Genomic DNA, 18402 nt, shown 5'->3' on the forward strand with positions numbered 1-18402 from the left:
GTTCAGAGCAGCAAATACCAGATGAAAAATGAAACACCAATGGGTTATTACAGCCCTTACTGCTGCAAGTGAACCTGTCAGCGTGGATTCCCCTTTCTGACTGGCTTCCCTAACCTGTTCAGTACAAGAACAGGATAATCCTTTTTCACAGCCACACTGTGAAACAATAGATTATGTGCACATGCATCAAGAAGTTTGGCTGAAACAAACTAACAGCAAAAAAATCTATCCTTTTTAAGAAGCAGGTCATTCCAAAATTAATTCCAAAGCGCATTCCAAAGGAAGCTTCTGGAAAACCAACAACTACCCAAAGAGAACCAAAATTCAAACCAAACAACCAAAACCAACCACTTAGCACACAAATCTTTTGGGGCTATAACAAATACAGCCTCAGATAACAGAACATGTAAACCATGCCATTTCATGTCAGTTCTGACAAGTGACAATACGCATCTTTGCTGTCTCCTTTCCACCTTCACTGCACACTTTTGGACCAAGAGGACTTCTTTCTGAAGACTGTTAATTCACCAACAGTAAAAGCTCCTGAACACCACTTAGAACATTGCCATGGACCAACAAGCGCAGCACATCTGAAGTTAGTAATCTCAGTAATTCTTCGGACCTGCCATGCTGCAAAGTAACCCCTTCAGCATGCTCGCTTTTGGCTAAACCTTTCAGATCGAACTCCCAGCACGAGGTTTCTTCACAGGATGAGGCAGGAAAATTCTACAAACGGAAAGTGTTTAGGAGTCGTGTAAGCAGAGAAAGACCATATGCACATAGAACTATCTATGGATTTAAATGCCTTTACATTATCAATGCTTTGCTTAGAAGAGAAATGAACAAATTTGCTACCAGATTTTCTTCTGTAGAAACTTATGAGAAGATACAGTTGTTCTGCTACTACCTCCATAAGCCAGGACCAGAGAGAATCAGTCATCATACACGAGACCACAAGCTACTGCAGCTCCGACTAACTGGAACAGATTGAAAGGGAGTTGGGACAAGCCTGCCAGTCTCATGAGTGGATGAGTGAGAGAAGCACTAAGGTCCTCTCTGTGTCAATATCCTAAGGCACTCCAGCTTGTCCAATGCACATGAGCTTCTCGGTTAACTTAGAAACAGTGCTAGAAAGCCACAATTTTAAAATAAACGAACCAACAAAAACCAACCAAAAACCCAAATCAAAATAAACCCAGATCAAAATAAACCCAGAAAAATACAGAACAAAACAAACCCAAACCAAAATGCAACCTGAAACCCTGGCCAGAGCAGTGGAAAAATAAGTTCTAATTCTTCTTCTAATGTACCATTAGGAAGTGTATCATTTCTGCATTTCCTGAACTGTCAGTTTGACAACTAAGTATTAATGTATTAATACGGACTTCATACTTAGTCATATAATCATATACTCACTCCTCTGCCACATTCCTATTCTAGAAAGGCAATGTAAAAATTTCAGTAGGACCAGACAAGCTGATAACTCACAGTTAACATCAACAGACTGGAACAACAAAGAAAGAATCTGAAGGATGTACCTTGATGGGTTTATTAAAATCTCCACCACAGAACGTCTGCAAGGGAACACTGAACTTCTTCCAGCATGGGTTTAAGTTGTTCTTAATCACCTTAAAAAAGACACAGCATCATGTCACATGAGGGATGTGGTGTGCAAGTCACTGAGAAACGTATCATGAGTGTTCTGCGTGGCTCTCTAAGAATAGCCTCAGTCAGTTCAACCCTGATGTGCATGGATGACCAAGCAAAAGCTCTTTAAGAAGTAAAAGCTTGAAGCTCAGGGTGAAGTTACATTTTAGAGCTGAGCCAAGCTAACAGCTCCTCACCACTGAACGGGGCAAGACCTGCCACGCTGCTCACTTGGTGCACGGCCGGACTCCTCACTGAGCCTGTTTCCTGCAGTCACCAGGCAGCAAATAAATAATTTCCTGGCAGGTCAGTGAGGAGAACCCTTTTTTTAGGATATGAGACAGTTCTGGACTGCCGAACTGGTGCGAAGCATGATCAGGAGCGGGACTTCCCCTTCCAGTAGGAGTAAGTCTTCAACTCCAGAAAAGCATTGGTGTAGAAATACTACCTCTGATCTGTACACCAGCTGCCACGTTCCAGCATCACTCTGCCTGTAGAACTCCAAAAACGGATCTGATTTACCCAAGAAATCCTGCAAACAAAAACCCAGCGTAAGCCATCAGCCTCTTACATTTTACTCACATAGAGGAGAGCTGGCTAATACTTCACAATACACAACACTTAAAGCACAAAGTCAAACAAACTACACCACCTAAACCTGGCAGTTGAGTTTCTAGTTTGACACTGTGGACTTCAACAAGAAATTACGTCTCCAGTTTGCTTCATTGTAAGCAAAGGAGCACACGTATTCCTGCAAGAATTACCCAGCCTAGCTGAATGTCTGCAAATACAAAGAGAGTCCTGGCCAAAAGCCACTAACTGTAAATATCACACAAGCATGCAATGCAGTTTAAAACAATACCTTTTTGTCCAGGTTTTGGGCTTCAATTTCCAAGTACACAACCCTGGTGTCTTTAATCTCCTCTGCTGAAATCTGTGCCACAGAAATGTAGGAAAAAAAACTATTAAAGGAGGAAACCCACAGAGTTTTGCTTGTACTTGGTCCATGAAAGAAACTGTAGTTTTAAGTATCCATCTTTTCTGTACACATGCAGCATTTGAAGACATGCTGACAGAAAACCAGAACATAAGGAAGACTGAGAAACCATTTTTCCCCACACAAAAAACTTACTTACTGTAATGGTGCCCTTTCCTGCTGGCCTTCCCTGCTTCAACTCCAGTGGTCGGGTGAACACAGAGCTGGACACAACCTAGGGTTAAAAGACAGATAAATATAAATACCAAGTTAGACAAAGAGCAAAGAATCACTCTTCAAGGGCAAAATTTTCAAACCCTTCTAAAAGATCTGAAAGGATTTAAATGCATTTCCAACAGCGACAGCCATCAGAGGTTGTGCTCCTGAATGGCTGAACAATCTGAAAACTGCCTTCTCTTGCTGTCCACAGAACAGCACCCTCTAACAAGTCTCCAGACTTAACTTCAGCCTCTTATCTTTGCTGAGACACAAGAGGTATTTTCATCACAAGCAACCAAAAAAGCCATTAAGAAGATGATGACTATTTATTTTATCAAGTCTTTCTTGAACAACATCAGCCTTCCTTTCTTCTCCTACCTTGCTAATACAAGCTCCTCATCAGGAAATGAATATGGAATCTCAAACAGCCTATTTCCCCAAATTTACTGCCTGATGATCATTTTATATGAAGGAAACTCATTAAAGCTCTCCAAGCACAATGCCTTCCTTACTTCCAGACTGCCTTTAGCGCTACAAGCACCTCCTAAGCAATTGATTGCAAACCATGTGTATTTCCAACCTCCGCTTTGTCATTGTGACAGAGATTTTTCTAACTCCGTTCCACAGTAACAGAAATGAACCTGTTCAACGAGATGGTTTCAAATTTGAATGTGACAAAGCCTTTGATAAAGCAATCTTTCACCCCATTTTTCATTATAAACCAACGCCTGCTGCTACTCTGTACACCATTTAACATGCCTCTAACACATACCTGTCCCAGTGTGCACTCGATCCCTCCGAGGTAGTCATCATCATTCAGATCAAAGGACTTGTTATCGATATCATACACACCGAACTTCAGCTTCTGCACCTTCTCAAAGTAGTAATCCACAACCAGCTTCTTGCAGAATTCAGGGTTTTGGCAGTTCTTGATCCTCTCTGTGCGATCCAGCTGCGCAAACACAGAAACAAAGACACTGATGATGAGTAAGAAGCACACTTTTTCCTTCACAGCTTTTCATCTGCACTGGTCGAACACAAGCACCAGCCAGGCTACGCACCCCAGCCCTTGCTTTGTGCTTGGTGATGAACCAGGCCATGCTGGCAGGCTGACTGATGGCTTGCCAGGAAGGGGAACTGCATTGGATAATAAATGTTACCATATGGGAGAATTCTGAAACTAGGGGGGGAAAGGCTGGGGGAGCACTGTATTCTGGAGCATGTGCTCTGGGGTAAAGAGGGCAGGCCATACTGTAACAGGCAAATAAATGATCCAATGCAACTCTAAGTAAATATATGAGCAGTTAATGAAACAACGAAGGTAAAACCCGGAACAGAGTTTGAGCATGGGCATCGGGGGCTGCTTGCTGAATGCAAATGTAAATTAAACACATCAGGCACCCATTAGGAAAATCAATGGGATGGAAACAGGGAAAACCCGGCATTCCTGGCAAGGGCAACCTAACCCTAACCCTTACCTCAGCCCACTGGCCCCCGCCTAGGTCCTGGAGCAGGACGCAGAGCGGATCCGACTTGGAGCCCAGGTCCTTGTCGAGGAGGCTCTGGCAGGACACCGACAGCTCTACCTTGGACACGCACCCGGCCATCTGCGGGCAGAGCACAGGGTCAGACCCTCCGACAGATCGGTGACAGACCGATAACAGACCGACCGATAACAACAGACCGACCGACCGGCCGCGCTCCGGCCCCTTGCCCCCCGCTGGCAGCGGCACTGCCGGCCCGACGCGGGGCGGCTGCGGGGTCGCGGCTCCCCACGCACCGCCCGCCGCGGCCCGGCCCCGTTCTCCCCGTGCTCCCAATGGGGCTGTGCCCGCGGCTCCCGGCGGCCCCGGCTCCCTGCAGGCGGCGGAGGGAAGGGCCCGGCCCCCCGGCCCGGGGGAAGGACACCGCGGAGCCTCTCCCGCACCATGGGCTGCGGAGGGGCTTGGTTACACCGGCCCCGGAGCCCAAGCTCTGCCCGTGCAGATGCTCTCGGAGCCGGTCACCTCCCGCGGAAATGAAACCCCGGCCGCAGCCGCCGCCCTGGGCTGAACGGGGCGAAACTGGCTCATCCCGGGGCAGAGCTGTGACCCCCCTCGCAGCCGCTGCACGGCCCCGCTCCGGGCCCTACGTGCTCCGGAGCCCCGCTTCTTTCCGGTGCTGCCTTCACAAAAACTGCAGCGTGAGCTCGTAACAGGGTGGGAACTGAATTTTATTACACATCAGTGATAGAACCGGGCTGCGCCAAGCCCCTGCGTCCAACCTGGCCTTGAACTCTGCCAGGGATGGGGCAGCCACAGCTTCTCTGGGCACCCTGCGCCCCAGCACCCTCACAGGGAAGAGCTTCTGCCTTGTATCTAACCTAAATCTCCCCTCGGTCAGGTTAAAACCATTCCCCCTTGTTCTGTCCCTACAGGTCCTTGCCAACAGCCCCTCTCCAGCTTTCTTGTCAGCCCCTTTAGACACTGGAAGCTGCTCTTAGGTCTCCCCCTTGAGCCTTCTCTTCTCCAGACTGAACAACCTGAATTTAGAAGATTAAATTAAACTAAATTTAGAAGATGAAAGCTTCAAGCATCAAAAGAACCACAAAACATTCAAGAGACTCTAACAAGCATCTGAAATGCGAGTATTTCATAGGAAAGGTCCTTCAGAGTTCAGAAGGAAATCATTGTCTGGTCTTGCTAGTATCAGAGTATCCACAGGGCTGATACCTGCAGGGTGTAAATATCTCAATGAAGAGATTGCCTTTTATTAGGCAACATTTAACTCTTTTGACTGCCCAGTCTGCCCTGGACAGATGTTAATGTCACTCAACTCGTTACTGCATGGCACTCGGATGCTCCAGTGATGGTGGCAGGGCAAAACCAGTGCTCAGTAAGTATGTTAGCAAAGCTTTAGGCAAGGAGGATCCTTGTTCAGCTTTCTGCTAAGGTCAGCAGCAGCTTTAACACCAGCATCTTCAAACAAGTTGAACAGTTGACCAGACTACTTCAAATCTACCAGTCAGAGCCCTCCATCTTCCACTTCTATTGCTGTAAACTGCAAGCGAGATTCACAAATAAACTTATTGCCTTTAATAAATATATTTCTCCTAAAAGCCACAAGTGAAGGTATTGGGATTTTCCCTTACCTACACGTGCCATTGCACCAGACCAGCTTGCATCTATCTCACAGTCACATGTCTGCACAGTGCAGTTGTACAGACAACCAGAAATGCCTGTATGACACCAGCTGTTTGACAACGAGGAAGATCAGGACAGCCAGCCTCAGCTCCCATGACAACATTTCTCCTCTATTTTCGTCTATTGCAGAGATTTCTGTACCAACAGGAGACAGAACCAGGGCTACTTTTCCTTCCCACCAGAGCACAAAGGATCAGAATAAAGTTAAAGAAACAGCTCCCTGCAAGCTTTGGCATCCCCTAACAGCAACAGTCCCTTTCTGGGAGGAAACCATTACTACACATCTCAAACTGCATACAGAACAAGTCCATACACATTTATACCGTGTTACAAAGACATCAGTAAGTTAAAAGTGTGAGACAGGAACTTAAACCACATAATGAAGCCTGAAGGTGAAGTGACACAGATCAGTACCAATTACGACATTAAGAAAATACTCCACGGTTTCAAGGATTTATCTTTCAATACAGTAACACCCAGAAGGCTGTCTCATCCTGTTCTGGATTCAGTAATGGCATAGGATTTCCCTTGAAACACAACCCAGATGTTCTGCTGAACCCCTGGGAAGTTACAAGCCACAAGGGATCCTTTCCTACATCCTCCTCCACCCGGAGCTCACAGGGCACAGGCTGATGTAGGTGACAACCAGGACCACATAGAGCACAGCCAGTCTGGCTGTTGGTAGCAGCAGAGCAGGAACTGTTTTAACAGGCTGGACTCCCTCCTTGCCAACGCAGGGGGTAACAAGAAAGCTGGTTTAGCAACCCCAGACAACCGTTATCCTTAACAGATTCAGATCAAATTCATGTTTAATCTGAAAACATCAGTCTGAACCTCAGCCAGCAATTGTTTATATGTTGCTGCCTACAGACATCCCCGAGGAGCCCACACAAAGTTGTTTTTTCACTTCACAGCTTTCCAAATACACTGCGTGGTGTTCTCCAGTTTCAATCCATCCCTTGGAATAATAGCAGCCGCAAACCCTGCTCGCACACACCACTCGACACATCTCAGTGGCAAGAGCAGGGAGTAGGAGGTCTGTTAAAGACAAAACATCTATTTCAGTCAAGCCTGAAGATCTGCTTGGCCCCTAGGGAGGCACCTTTACCCAGTTATCCTGCTCATACAATTACCAGAAGCAGCTCAAGTCTCTTGAAACCTATCTGTATCTGAAAAGCTTAAAAAGATCAAAAGCTCAGGTTGCTTTCATTCCCAAACACACACATACAAAAATACTGGGGGGGGAATAATAGTGGAGCTCCTCAGCAATGAGGAAAACTATCCCCTGACCTCACTTATCAGATGTTTCTGAACAGGATTTAATGATGTTCAGCATTGCCTCAAATATTCTCTTTTCCTCCCTAAAGCAAAAGTTCTGGTATCTATTTTCATTCCTCACAGGAAACTATTTTACTGTAGTAGCTGCATCTCTTCTCCTATAAAACAAAATTAATCGTTTGTGATATTTATCATTTGACTTTCATCTCCACCTCTCTCCATAAAGGCTCTGCTCATTTCCTCCGAGAGGAGTGACCATCCTGAAGGCTTTGACAATACCACTTGGAACAACCTCACGTCTAATCCAACCTCCCATCCTGTTTCCCATCCAGCAGAACCCTGTGACGCTTTCTCTTTCAAGTTCCCACATTCTGAACTTTCATACAACCCTGCAACATCTTCTTGGTATTTCATCACTCTGAAGGCTGCCCAGCTGGCACACGTCAGCTTAATCCCAAGGAGCAAGCATTGTGCCAGCGGTGTGGTTTTGAACTGAGCAAGCAGTGATGCTTCATCATTTACCAGTGCTTTGTACAGACACACAATAAGAGAAAAAGGTTCTAGGTGTTACTATGTTCAAGCACTCCCAAGAAGGCTGGGGGTGGGCGCCTGATAATACATCACCCATGTTATCCCTGTGAACTCTAGGGCAAAATACTACCCACAGAAGTCTAAGATCCAGAGCACATACTCCAGAGATGCCTTTCCCTGCTCAACCAGACATCATTCCAAGTTACTCAAGTACAACACAGAAGAGCTCCACACTAAGTATGCTTTTAAGTGCTCAGACAGCCAAACTGAGGTCCAGTTAAAAAAGGCAACATTAGGTTTACTATGCACACCACTTCTTCCCAGTAAGATCACAAACTCCAACAGTTGTGTAACATGAATGGAAAGAGGAATCCCGTATTTCAAAGCAGCTGTTCTAAACAGGACTGAAACACACCAGTAAAGAAGTTGGTCTTAAATAATCGGAGACCAAAGAAAAGCTACATTCTAGAATAATCACATAGGAGATCCATGTAACAGCACTCACAAGAGACTACTGCTGCTTTCTGTAGTTTAATGCAAGCACTGCAGAACTTTCACACTTTTCACATTTCTACAGAAATACCAACTTAATTTCATGCAGAAAAGCACATCCTCCAATGTAACCAAAATCAACTCCATAGACAAGTCTAGTATTAATTTCTAATCATTCTTCTGATTCAGCTTAACCAAAACTTAAAAGCAAATCAAACATAAGCAAAGGAAGGCACAGTCCACCTTGGCTTGCAGAAAGCTCCAGAATAAGCGTGCTGGAAGGTTTCGACATCCCAGTTCAGAGCTCTGGAGGGTCTCCCATTTCCCCCATATGCCACATACGGGTATCTGAAGCATAAACAAACACTTCTGTACTTATCCCTCTGCAGCAGGAGGGCCACCATTTAACAGATGAAGGATCAAGTGTTGGACCACATAAGGTGAGAATTACTGAATGACACCATTTGTTCTTACATGCTTCCATACCACACTAACCTGAAAGCCAGAGGCTCCCGTTCCCCCCAGCACTGGGGAGGATGGGGTGAAACAGGGGAGCCCAGGGCAAAAGGAGGCTGCGACTCTGATCACCCCAGTGTGGCAGCTCACAGAACCCAAGGAGTCACCCCAAGGACAAGAAAAACTGAACAACTTCATGGCATCACACACCATCAGCAGGATTTTTAGTGGTGTCTTCTGGAGAGAAAGCTTTATTGCATAAGCCAGTCTTGTGCCCAGCCTGGTTTCACTGCTCCACATAAGATGGAATATAAGCAAGGATTCAGCACAAGAAAACCTGTGTTTTGTTCCTAGTTAATCACATGAATAAATCCTCATCAATTATATCACACCGTACAGGATACTCAGTACATTATTTCAGCATACATCAAATATTACACATTGAAGAACCTGGTTAAGTAAAGCTTAAGCACATGTATTAAAGCCTCAAAGACAGCTGAATTCTGATAAGCTTATTTTGTACCAGACTCACTACAGCTTCTGCCTTACATTCTGCTTACAAACAGAACACAAGCACAAGCAATTCTGCCAGCAGCACAAACCAACTGCAATTTTCACCCTCTCAGCCTTAAGCTACCCAACAACTCAAGAAATAAACCCAACATGTGTAACAGACCATCCCAGTTAATAAATCTTGCACTTCCCAACAACATAACATAGTTTTCTCCCCTTTCCATTGCTTCATTTAATCCCACATCTTGCAGTTATCAAGCTACATTCTTCCAAACAGCTTCTCTCTTCTCCTGCTGTGATCCCTGGATGTGCAGACCAGCAGAAGCAAAGCTTTCTCAGATTACCAGTTCAATTTTCAGGGGCAGCCTCTAACATTCCAGGGTTTGGTATTACAAAACTGATGCTGAGGTAGCATCTACATCACTTTCTAAATGTATGATTAAAATTAGAATCCTAGTGTGATCCTGCTTTCCAGGCTCTGAAAGAAATCATTCAGGTTTGTACCATTAGATGCACTAAAAAGCATCTTTAGTTTAAACTGAAATTAGGGAGTCTCATGAGAAAGATCACAGTCCACAACAATTATCAGCCAATAAAGCTTCTTTCCAGCACATCGGCTCTTCCACAGGCCACAGCAGCTCATCCCACAGCCCAGAAGCTTTGCACATAATAGAAACAGCTACAGTTTCTTCCTACAATTTCATTATTCCTGGGGGTTTGGAGCAGGGATGAGTAAAACCAGCATTACTGCAGGCAGATAATAATCAGTATTCTCTGTACCGTGTTCCGAGTTATCTGTCATCATGTGTCAACTGATCAAGCAAAGCTTTGTGGGAAGGGGGTTAATTAACCGTTACTACAAATTTGACATAAAATCTGAAACAAAAGGCATCTCCCAGTTGTAAAAAAAAGAAATAAGAGCATTGAACAGTTACAAACATCTGTCTAACCAAACTGCTTTGACGGCTTGATGCAGTCCTGGTGAGGAGCATCCATAGCCCATTATATAGTCTTCATTTGGGGGATGAGAGCTCCCAGGGAGGACAGACACAGCGGAAAGCTGACCTGTGTTTCCTACAGGGTGAAGTGTTGAGGGTGTGCCACTTCCCCTTGTCCTCACTACAACCTTATGCAAAGAGGTCACTGACTATTGCGCACTGAAGGCACTAAACACACATGGAAGTTATGACCTAGTTCTACTCACTGAGCTGTCTCCACATGAACCCTGAAGCTGAAGAAGTGTCACGACGAGAATTCGGGGGCTCTCATAAGTCAGCCCACGGGAACAAGTGCTGAGCACACGCAGTGACAATCCAACCTCTGAGACATTTGCAGAACTGACTGAGAAGCAAAGCTCCCATTTATGATCATAAAAATAACAAGTTCAGGACAGTTTTAAGAAAAAAAAAAAAAAGCTGAAATAAAGCACTAAAGTCACAAAGAGAACTGATTTCCAGCAGAAAATGCCAACAAGAACGTCAGTCATTTCATTATCTTTAGCGCAGCTTTCCCTGCTGCAAACAAATGAGAGCCAAGCCCCCAGCTCTAAGGAAACACCACCACCTTCTTCAATTTCAACTTTATGCTGTTCTAGGTTCACCTTTAACTTAGGCACCACCAACATCCACCTTAATCATAACCACCAAGCTCAAAGAAAGGCCTGTGCATGCCTTTAGATAGATATCCATTTCTCCCCTTTTCAGAGACATATATAATCAAACTGGTGCGCGAACACGGATTCTATTTCAGGTATTAGTCTGTATTAAATTACAACAGGGTTCAAATTAACACCTGAACTTAAGCAAAACCTGTTATTTGCCCATGCTCTTCACACAAAAGAAAAGAAGCTTCAAAGTTCTTCATAGCATTTAACAGCAGAATATCAAACCCCATTTCCTTGCAAAGCTAATGTACAGCAGGCGGGGGCTTTGGAGTCATTCATTTGGCTGAAGCTGGAACAGTAACTGCAGTCCTTCAAGTGCTCAATGACTTCTGCCACCAAGACTTTTTTCATTCCTTTTATATTCTTTTATTCAGCTGCTCCCCCCCCCCCCCAACCTTGCGATTCTCAAGTATTTACTACTGAAATGTAAAGAACAACTTAACTGAAAAATAGTCTAAAAAGCTCAAGCACACTGACCTCTGAAACAACCCCAAACATGCGATCTTACACTGCAAATCATCTTTGCCTTTTTCAAGTAAGGACTCATTCTTTCCCTTTGAAATTCCTGCTATTCCCATCTCCGGCACATTCTGTCCTATGCCAAATAAATCAGTCTGGCTACAGCTCAATCCTCCATTCCTTAGTCCAAACTCCTTAAGCTGAGACAAGACTACACTGTACTCCTCCATGTTCACTGCAGCTTAACCTACAAGGACCACAATATACCACTTACACTCACCCATGATTTTTGATGCAACATCTTGGTTTTCCTTTTGCTGGTCCCTTTCGCAACCTCTACCCTTTCCAAAGACTGGAAATCTCAGCAATCCTGTACTTACTCCAGATCCCACACTGTACCCATTCCCTTAAATGCAGATATATTACACAGGTGACTTCAAGGCAGAAACTCATTAAGGTCCATCTGTCTAGACTAGCACATACCGTATGAACAGCATAAGCTCAAACTGTGGCTTTTAAAACAGGTTGACATACCCCAGATGAATTCTTCAGACTATCTGTAGTTGTCCTGGAGTTATTACTGCACAGTGACAACTCTTGCCTAAAAATGAGTAAGGACATAAAGCAGAAGAGGCCTTTCAAGTTCTTGTAGATCAGAGAATCCTACCCCCATATGACAGAATTCAGGCTTTCTTCTTTACGGACTTTAGTCTTGAATATAACTCCTACTGAAACACGATCTGGAAAAAATCCCATAATATTGCTTCTGCGGTATTCATAAGAAATTCATTTCTTTGATTTCCTCACTGCAAGTTCAGCCTTTCTTATGCCAATACTCTCTTTCAGTTCTTCTTTCTCCTTTTGTATATAGGATTCTTTTTAAGAGACTGTCATCCCCATAATACTTTTCTGCCCCTTAATTATTACCATCTGTACTACAAACATCTTCACTTCTCCATCCTAATTCACTGCAGATCAGTGATGCTCCAAAACAGAAAAGCCTCCAAAAAAAGCCACCACCACAAAAACCTAACACCAAGAAGCAGAACAAAGGTAAGGCTATAGCAAGGGATTTTAAACATTGCTTTTTCTCCCCCCATCCAGAGCAACAACAGAAGTACTTAAAAACCACAAAACACCACACAGACCTTGTGTCCCTTTTCTGTTCTGCAGATCCACCTCCTCCTGCCTATGTACCTTCCTAAAAGCACAACCGCATTAGGACAGAGTCAAGCTATTCTGCTTGTCTCAGCACCAAGCAGGCCAAAATGACCATACAATCTGCCTGCAGTATGGGAGAAGAGATTCTACAACTGCAGACAAGTATTTCCTCAAGTGCTTCTTCCGTGCCTGCTGCCACAGTATCCGTACTGCAATACTTCCCAGCCTATACCCTACAAAAAGCCTGCTGTCACTGAAAGGTTGAAGTTGCTACAAAGACGTTTCACACCTTTCAGAAAACGCACCTCTGCAAGTTAAGAACCTACACCCCTACAACCCAATACTGGCAAGCCTCAGGTTCTCCCACAAGAGAGACTCTTATTTTCTCAAAGTCAAATTAATAGTTCCAAGATATTTTTAACAAATACAACCAAAGGCAGAGTTTTCCGAGCAAAAACCTGCCTGACAAAAAACCTAGAGTAAATGCAACAGCTGTACAGTTCATTCAGCATGAACTGAATTCCACTTACTCTGAGTACAGAGACTTGGAGTAACCACCATGAGGTGGAATCTGGAAGAGCGCTACCTGCACAGTAAGAGATGAACTGAATAACTGCAACAGGCAGCACAGGACAACTCAGACAGGCTCAGCACCTTAGCAGTTTGTTCACTGCAGGTTCTTCACCAATCAGCTTCTATCTGTACCTAAATGCAGTAAAAAAGGGACTTGAAGACACAAAAAGATTAAAACTGTATCTGTTTTCACCTTACACACATTAGGCGACCACGGAATGTGGGCTGCTCAAAAGCATCCAACGCAACAGGTCCCTACCATCTTTTCAAGGCTAATCAAGACAGAAAGGAAGGTTACATACTACATACCACAGTGCAGCTGGCTTACAGGGACTCCTCTCACAGTAACAGAATTAAAAGACAATACTATGGTTGTATTCAGTCAAAATAGCTGATACTTCACACAGATGCACCATCTGCAGACTTGTATTAGGATTTACATTACCCTGATTATTGGGTTTATCTAAACCAAAGCATTTTTGGCTTCAGAAAACTTACTGTTGCTCCTGCTTGAAGTTATCTTACCAGCACAAGTAAGGACAGACTTTAACACAAGCAGTAGCACAAGCCATGCAGCAGAAAGGAAAGCACTGTTTGCACACCCTCCTTTCTGCTCCTGCAGTAACCAGGGTAGCCAAATACTACTTCCTCATTCAAAGAACTAACATTGCATAGTATTACTTGTACTGAAAGGAAGAGATGCCATTTGGATTACTGTCTTCACAAAAATTACCTAAAGGAAGGGATGAGTGTTCAGACGGAAAAAAAAAAAAGCCTTCCAAACCTTCAGGACATTGGTGCACTATGGCATGATGCTGTGTGTGTGACTTTTCAGATATAGTTGAAAGGTTTTTTTCTTTAATAGGTGCATCCAGTTTACTCCAAACACTCTTCTATACATACAGGGGTTATCACTGACTTCAGTGACAACTACAGTTGTCTTTATAAACCTTAAAACAGACCTGACCATCAAATTTTGATTTACAATCTAAGATCATGCAAGATGGTTCAGGGATTACGTTTAATGGATTAACAGCAAACCACTTAGCTCAATTACAGATCTCATACATTCTACTATCAGCAACTGAATTTGGATTTCAGATTAGTTTATCTACTCACCAGTTTATTCTGCTCTTTTTCACACAAGCTCAGTGAAGCTTCCGAACCACAAGCACTCTTCATTATCACTTGATTATTTTTATTAAAGCTGAAGAGTGAAAGCTTGGCCTCAACCTTTCAACTTCTACACTAAAGCCACTTCGCTGATGTTAATGCAGATGTCCCTTTAACATGAGTTGAATGAAAACATTCTGCCACTGGCTTACTCCAAGACAAATCAGCTCCACATCACCACCCTGCACACACACTTACCTCCTAAGAGCACTCAAGTCCGTAGATGAAAAGAGCTCTAAGTGCTATAGAAAACATTCAATTGACTCTTACCAGACTGGACCTGTAATACAAAGACTGGCTCTGCAGCCACACTGCAATGTCGAAGGGGAATCTTAGGCAAGTGAATTAGTAATGTTTAACTCTGCCTGCTCTCCTTAAAGAAGGGGGCTTCCCCTCCATTCAGTCAATGAATTGCCAAAGCCTAATTTTACTTTAATTAGTCTCTTTGCTCTTGCAGCTGGCTGCATGAGTGTTCCTCAAGAACAGGAGATTTATAATTACTGCCCTTTTATTAGAAGCATTTGGCTAATAAACCTACATTATCGGCAACCATCATTTTCACTTCCGAGTTTTCTGTTCAAACAAGCAAAGACCTTCCATATTCCACATCCATCCTCCAGTCAAAACAAGTATCACTGCTTTGGTTACGTTGCTGAAAAAAAGCAATGTTTTGTAATAAGCTCACATTATGGAGCACATTCTGGCAACCACCACAGCAAGGTCACTGAGCAAATAGGTGCTACGCAGGCACCTGAAACCTCAGTGACAGCAGTCCTATGAATTTTAGCATAAAAGGCACTCAATCAAAACTATCTAAAAGGAATTCCTGAAGGAGTTTAGGTTCTGTTTTCCTCCCCAAATCTTCTTAAGCGGCTAGAAAACATTTTCCAAGCTTCCTGCCGTCACACAGAGCAATGCCACGCAGAGACACATTTAATGGAAAATGGTTGAAATGAAACTATGAAATAGCTACCTGGAAGTTCCACCTACCTTCAGATGGTCACAATCGGAGTGACATCCTACTGATTTCTTTGGTTAACAACACTGTAACCACAATATGAAGATTTCAAGTCACCAGCCTTCCAGAAGCAGCAACCAGTCCAAAAAGCCAGGCTACGCCAACCATGAAAGCTTTAGGCAGGATCAGTTCTCGTTTTCCCTGTGCAAACCTTCCAAGTCCTTCATTTTCAGTTTTAAGCTTTACGGGGAAAACGTACTCAACCACGTACTGTAAAGGCAATTCCCACTCTACCCCTTGAAGTTATCCTGGCTGTGACCCACTGTCAACTGAATGAGGAACTACAGTCTAATCACAAAACACCTCCCAAAACTGGGGGAAAAACCAGTAATGCTGGTGTGAGAGTAGGAAACACAGAGTCACAGATTTGGCTTTGTGGAAATGGGACTCCTTGAAAGGAACCACATTCAGTATTTCTTAAAGGTTACTTTCGTATCTGGGAAGCAACTGGCAAGACCATTTGAACTTAAAAGGCTCTAGATGTGAGAGCATTCAAGAGAAAAAACAGCCACACAGGAGTAAGCTTACTTGGGTCAGAATTCATCTGGCTGCTCCCCTCCTAAGCTGCCATGCTGTGAATACATACATAAAACCAGAACAGTAACAAAGGAAGTGAGGACCCGTTGAGTGAGAAAGAGTCCTGGCTAAACCATCTGACAACTATGTTCAGCCTAGAGCTATGGAAAAGGAATATGGTATTTATACTCATGAGTGAAAAGGATCCAAGTCAGGAAGGTGGGAAGCACCCCCCGCACAAACAACACCCAAGCATTCCACAAAATGACAACTGAGAAAATCACTGACAAAGTCATCTGTATAGAAAATAAGCTACATTATACCTACCTGATTGTAACATAGGGGCAGAGCAGCGGAGTTGAGTGCACAGCCATAAACCTTAAGGCGAATACATGCTACCAACAGATTGTCATTCCGTAAGAAAGCCAAATCTTTCAACTACAATCATGTTCTCACTGCCAAAACCAAACAGAAAGAGAAGCCCAGGAGGTTTCTCTTCCTGCAGAAGCATTTCTCTTCTTCCACCAGAAGTCATTCTTTCTGTACACAAACTCTAGCTCAGTCTTCCCCAGACCATGAAAGAACATACAGCCACAGAACAGAAGGAAGCATTAGCAAACCTGCAGAAGGACAAAGACGACCAACTGTACTTGGCAATACTGCTTCCAGGCCCAAGGTACCGTTCCTCAACAACCTCTCACAGCATCAGAATTTAGCATCTTTTCTTTTTAAAGACCTGCACAATATCTAAAGCAGCAAACTGACATAAAACTCATTTGTGCCCTAGACTCAAACTGTCTCCTTACATACCAGTCCAGTTTCAAAACTGCTTCCCTCCTATCAGTTATCAAAGAGAATCTCATCTTTTCCTTGCAATAGAGCCTGTATTAAACAGGAATTGCAAAGCTTTGATTCAGGATCTAATCCATGTATTTGGATAATCATTCAAAACAAAGAGCGGTCCATTGTCCAGCCAGCAGCTTTATTTAAGTGGTGCATAATAGGAGGCGGTTTTGGGTTTGCAGATCAGAAGGCCAACATGGTTCAGAGGTGCACACTGCTGAGGACCAACAAAGCTGCTGCGGGAAGCAGCAGCTTTGGAACCATCACAGCAGAAGACAAAGGACAAACAAGATACAGAAACTGCAAGTGTTATTTACAGTTAAGACACCACTGGTGTGCACAGCTAACTGCAAAAGTATTGTTTTCCTAGAGGCTGCAGTCTTTAGCACACCAAAATACTGTCAGTGAGACAAGCTGCTAATTTCACAGAGACAGCTTCTCAAAGGACAGCCTAAGCAATTCAGAACTGACCAGCACATTCGCTCTTCAGAAAGCAGACCTTCGGTGTCAACTAGCACACGACTACAGTCTTCATTTCTGCATCGATCTTCCTCTCCACTCACAACAAATTCAGAGCATAGACATTCAAGGAAAACATTAAATGCTATGCAAGGAACACTACTTAGAATACAAAGTAGTATCCTTCATTTTTCTTCAAGTGTACAAAGCCTCAAAGCTCTCATAAACCTACATTTAGAACGTGGCAACAATAATTCATCAATAAGGAACTGGCTTTAATGTTGTCTTCGATGTTACAGATCTGACTTGTGTTAAAAACAAAATCCAACTGTGACATTTACATGTAACTGCTTGAAAACTTGGTAACTTTAAAGTCACCCTCATCTAACCAGTGCAGTTCTTCCATATACATCCCAAGTTTATCATTATATAGTTTATTATATTCATACTTTCTCTTGTGAATGGGACAGCAAAAATACGTATGTTTAACATAAATCACCTTGTGAATATAACACTTCACCACTTGTTTCAGAAGTAGTACTTTAGGCACTAACACTTAAGGAGCTGCTATAAACATCAACTTAGCCAGTTGTATAAACACAAGTACCTTCTTAACATAACTTGGAAGAAACTGGGACATCAGTGGCATCCAGTGCATTGTTCCAAGGAGACTAAGCAGGATGTCAGCTCCTGACATTCAGAGCATCAAAGCCGAAACAAGTGTGAATTTGAGCAGTGTCCTTTACCCGGTTCTTTCTGTTACTACCTCTTATCAGCAGCCAGCCTCAAAGGGAATATTCAAGGGCAGTTCATACCTTCCACACTGGAGAAGGGACCTCAAGAGGTCCCACCCCTTACTTTTAAGGCTGTCCACAAATACACATACATGTGAAGTAAGCAATTTTACCAAATCTAGCAGTGTAGTCTGTTACTATAAGAGCATCCCTCATAATTTAGAACAACATGCAGCTTAAGGCTGCTTCTAACATGAAAGCCAGTTGTTATTGAAAACTTTCCGTATCTGCAAGTGACACTTGATAGTGCCTATAATTTCCTATTTTCCACGAGCCTACTCTCGAGGAAGAGGGGATATTTACTTACTAATTTACTAAGAATTTATGCTGAAAAACCTGGAGCATCAACTGCTTGGCAAGATCAGGAGCCCCTTCCCCACCCCAAATCCTCCACTTAACTGTTCCATCCATGTCAATGTCCCAAACACCAGTGGCTTTTTGTACCGGTT

General features: G+C 43.6%; 1 protein-coding gene across 5 annotated transcripts in view; it reads right to left on the reverse strand.

The window, feature by feature from the left end:
- Positions 1-18402, reverse strand: part of CPNE1 (copine 1) — a 39064-nt gene that overhangs the window by 8063 nt on the left and 12599 nt on the right. For all 5 annotated transcript variants that reach the window (XR_010615431.1, XM_065691938.1, XM_065691939.1 and 2 more), the window contains 6 exons: positions 4321-4449; positions 3615-3794; positions 2784-2858; positions 2510-2581; positions 2096-2179; positions 1539-1628 (listed from right to left, as the gene is read on the reverse strand). Coding sequence is in view for 4 of the 5 variants with exons in the window: in XM_065691938.1 (XP_065548010.1) it covers positions 1539-1628; positions 2096-2179; positions 2510-2581; positions 2784-2858; positions 3615-3794; positions 4321-4449 (630 nt within the window). In the remaining variant the exon portion in view is untranslated. The remainder of the gene's footprint in view (positions 1-1538; positions 1629-2095; positions 2180-2509; positions 2582-2783; positions 2859-3614; positions 3795-4320; positions 4450-18402) is intronic.

The sequence above is a fragment of the Lathamus discolor genome, chromosome 11 (genome assembly GCF_037157495.1).
Source record: "Lathamus discolor isolate bLatDis1 chromosome 11, bLatDis1.hap1, whole genome shotgun sequence".
Lineage (NCBI taxonomy): Eukaryota > Metazoa > Chordata > Aves > Psittaciformes > Psittacidae > Lathamus > Lathamus discolor.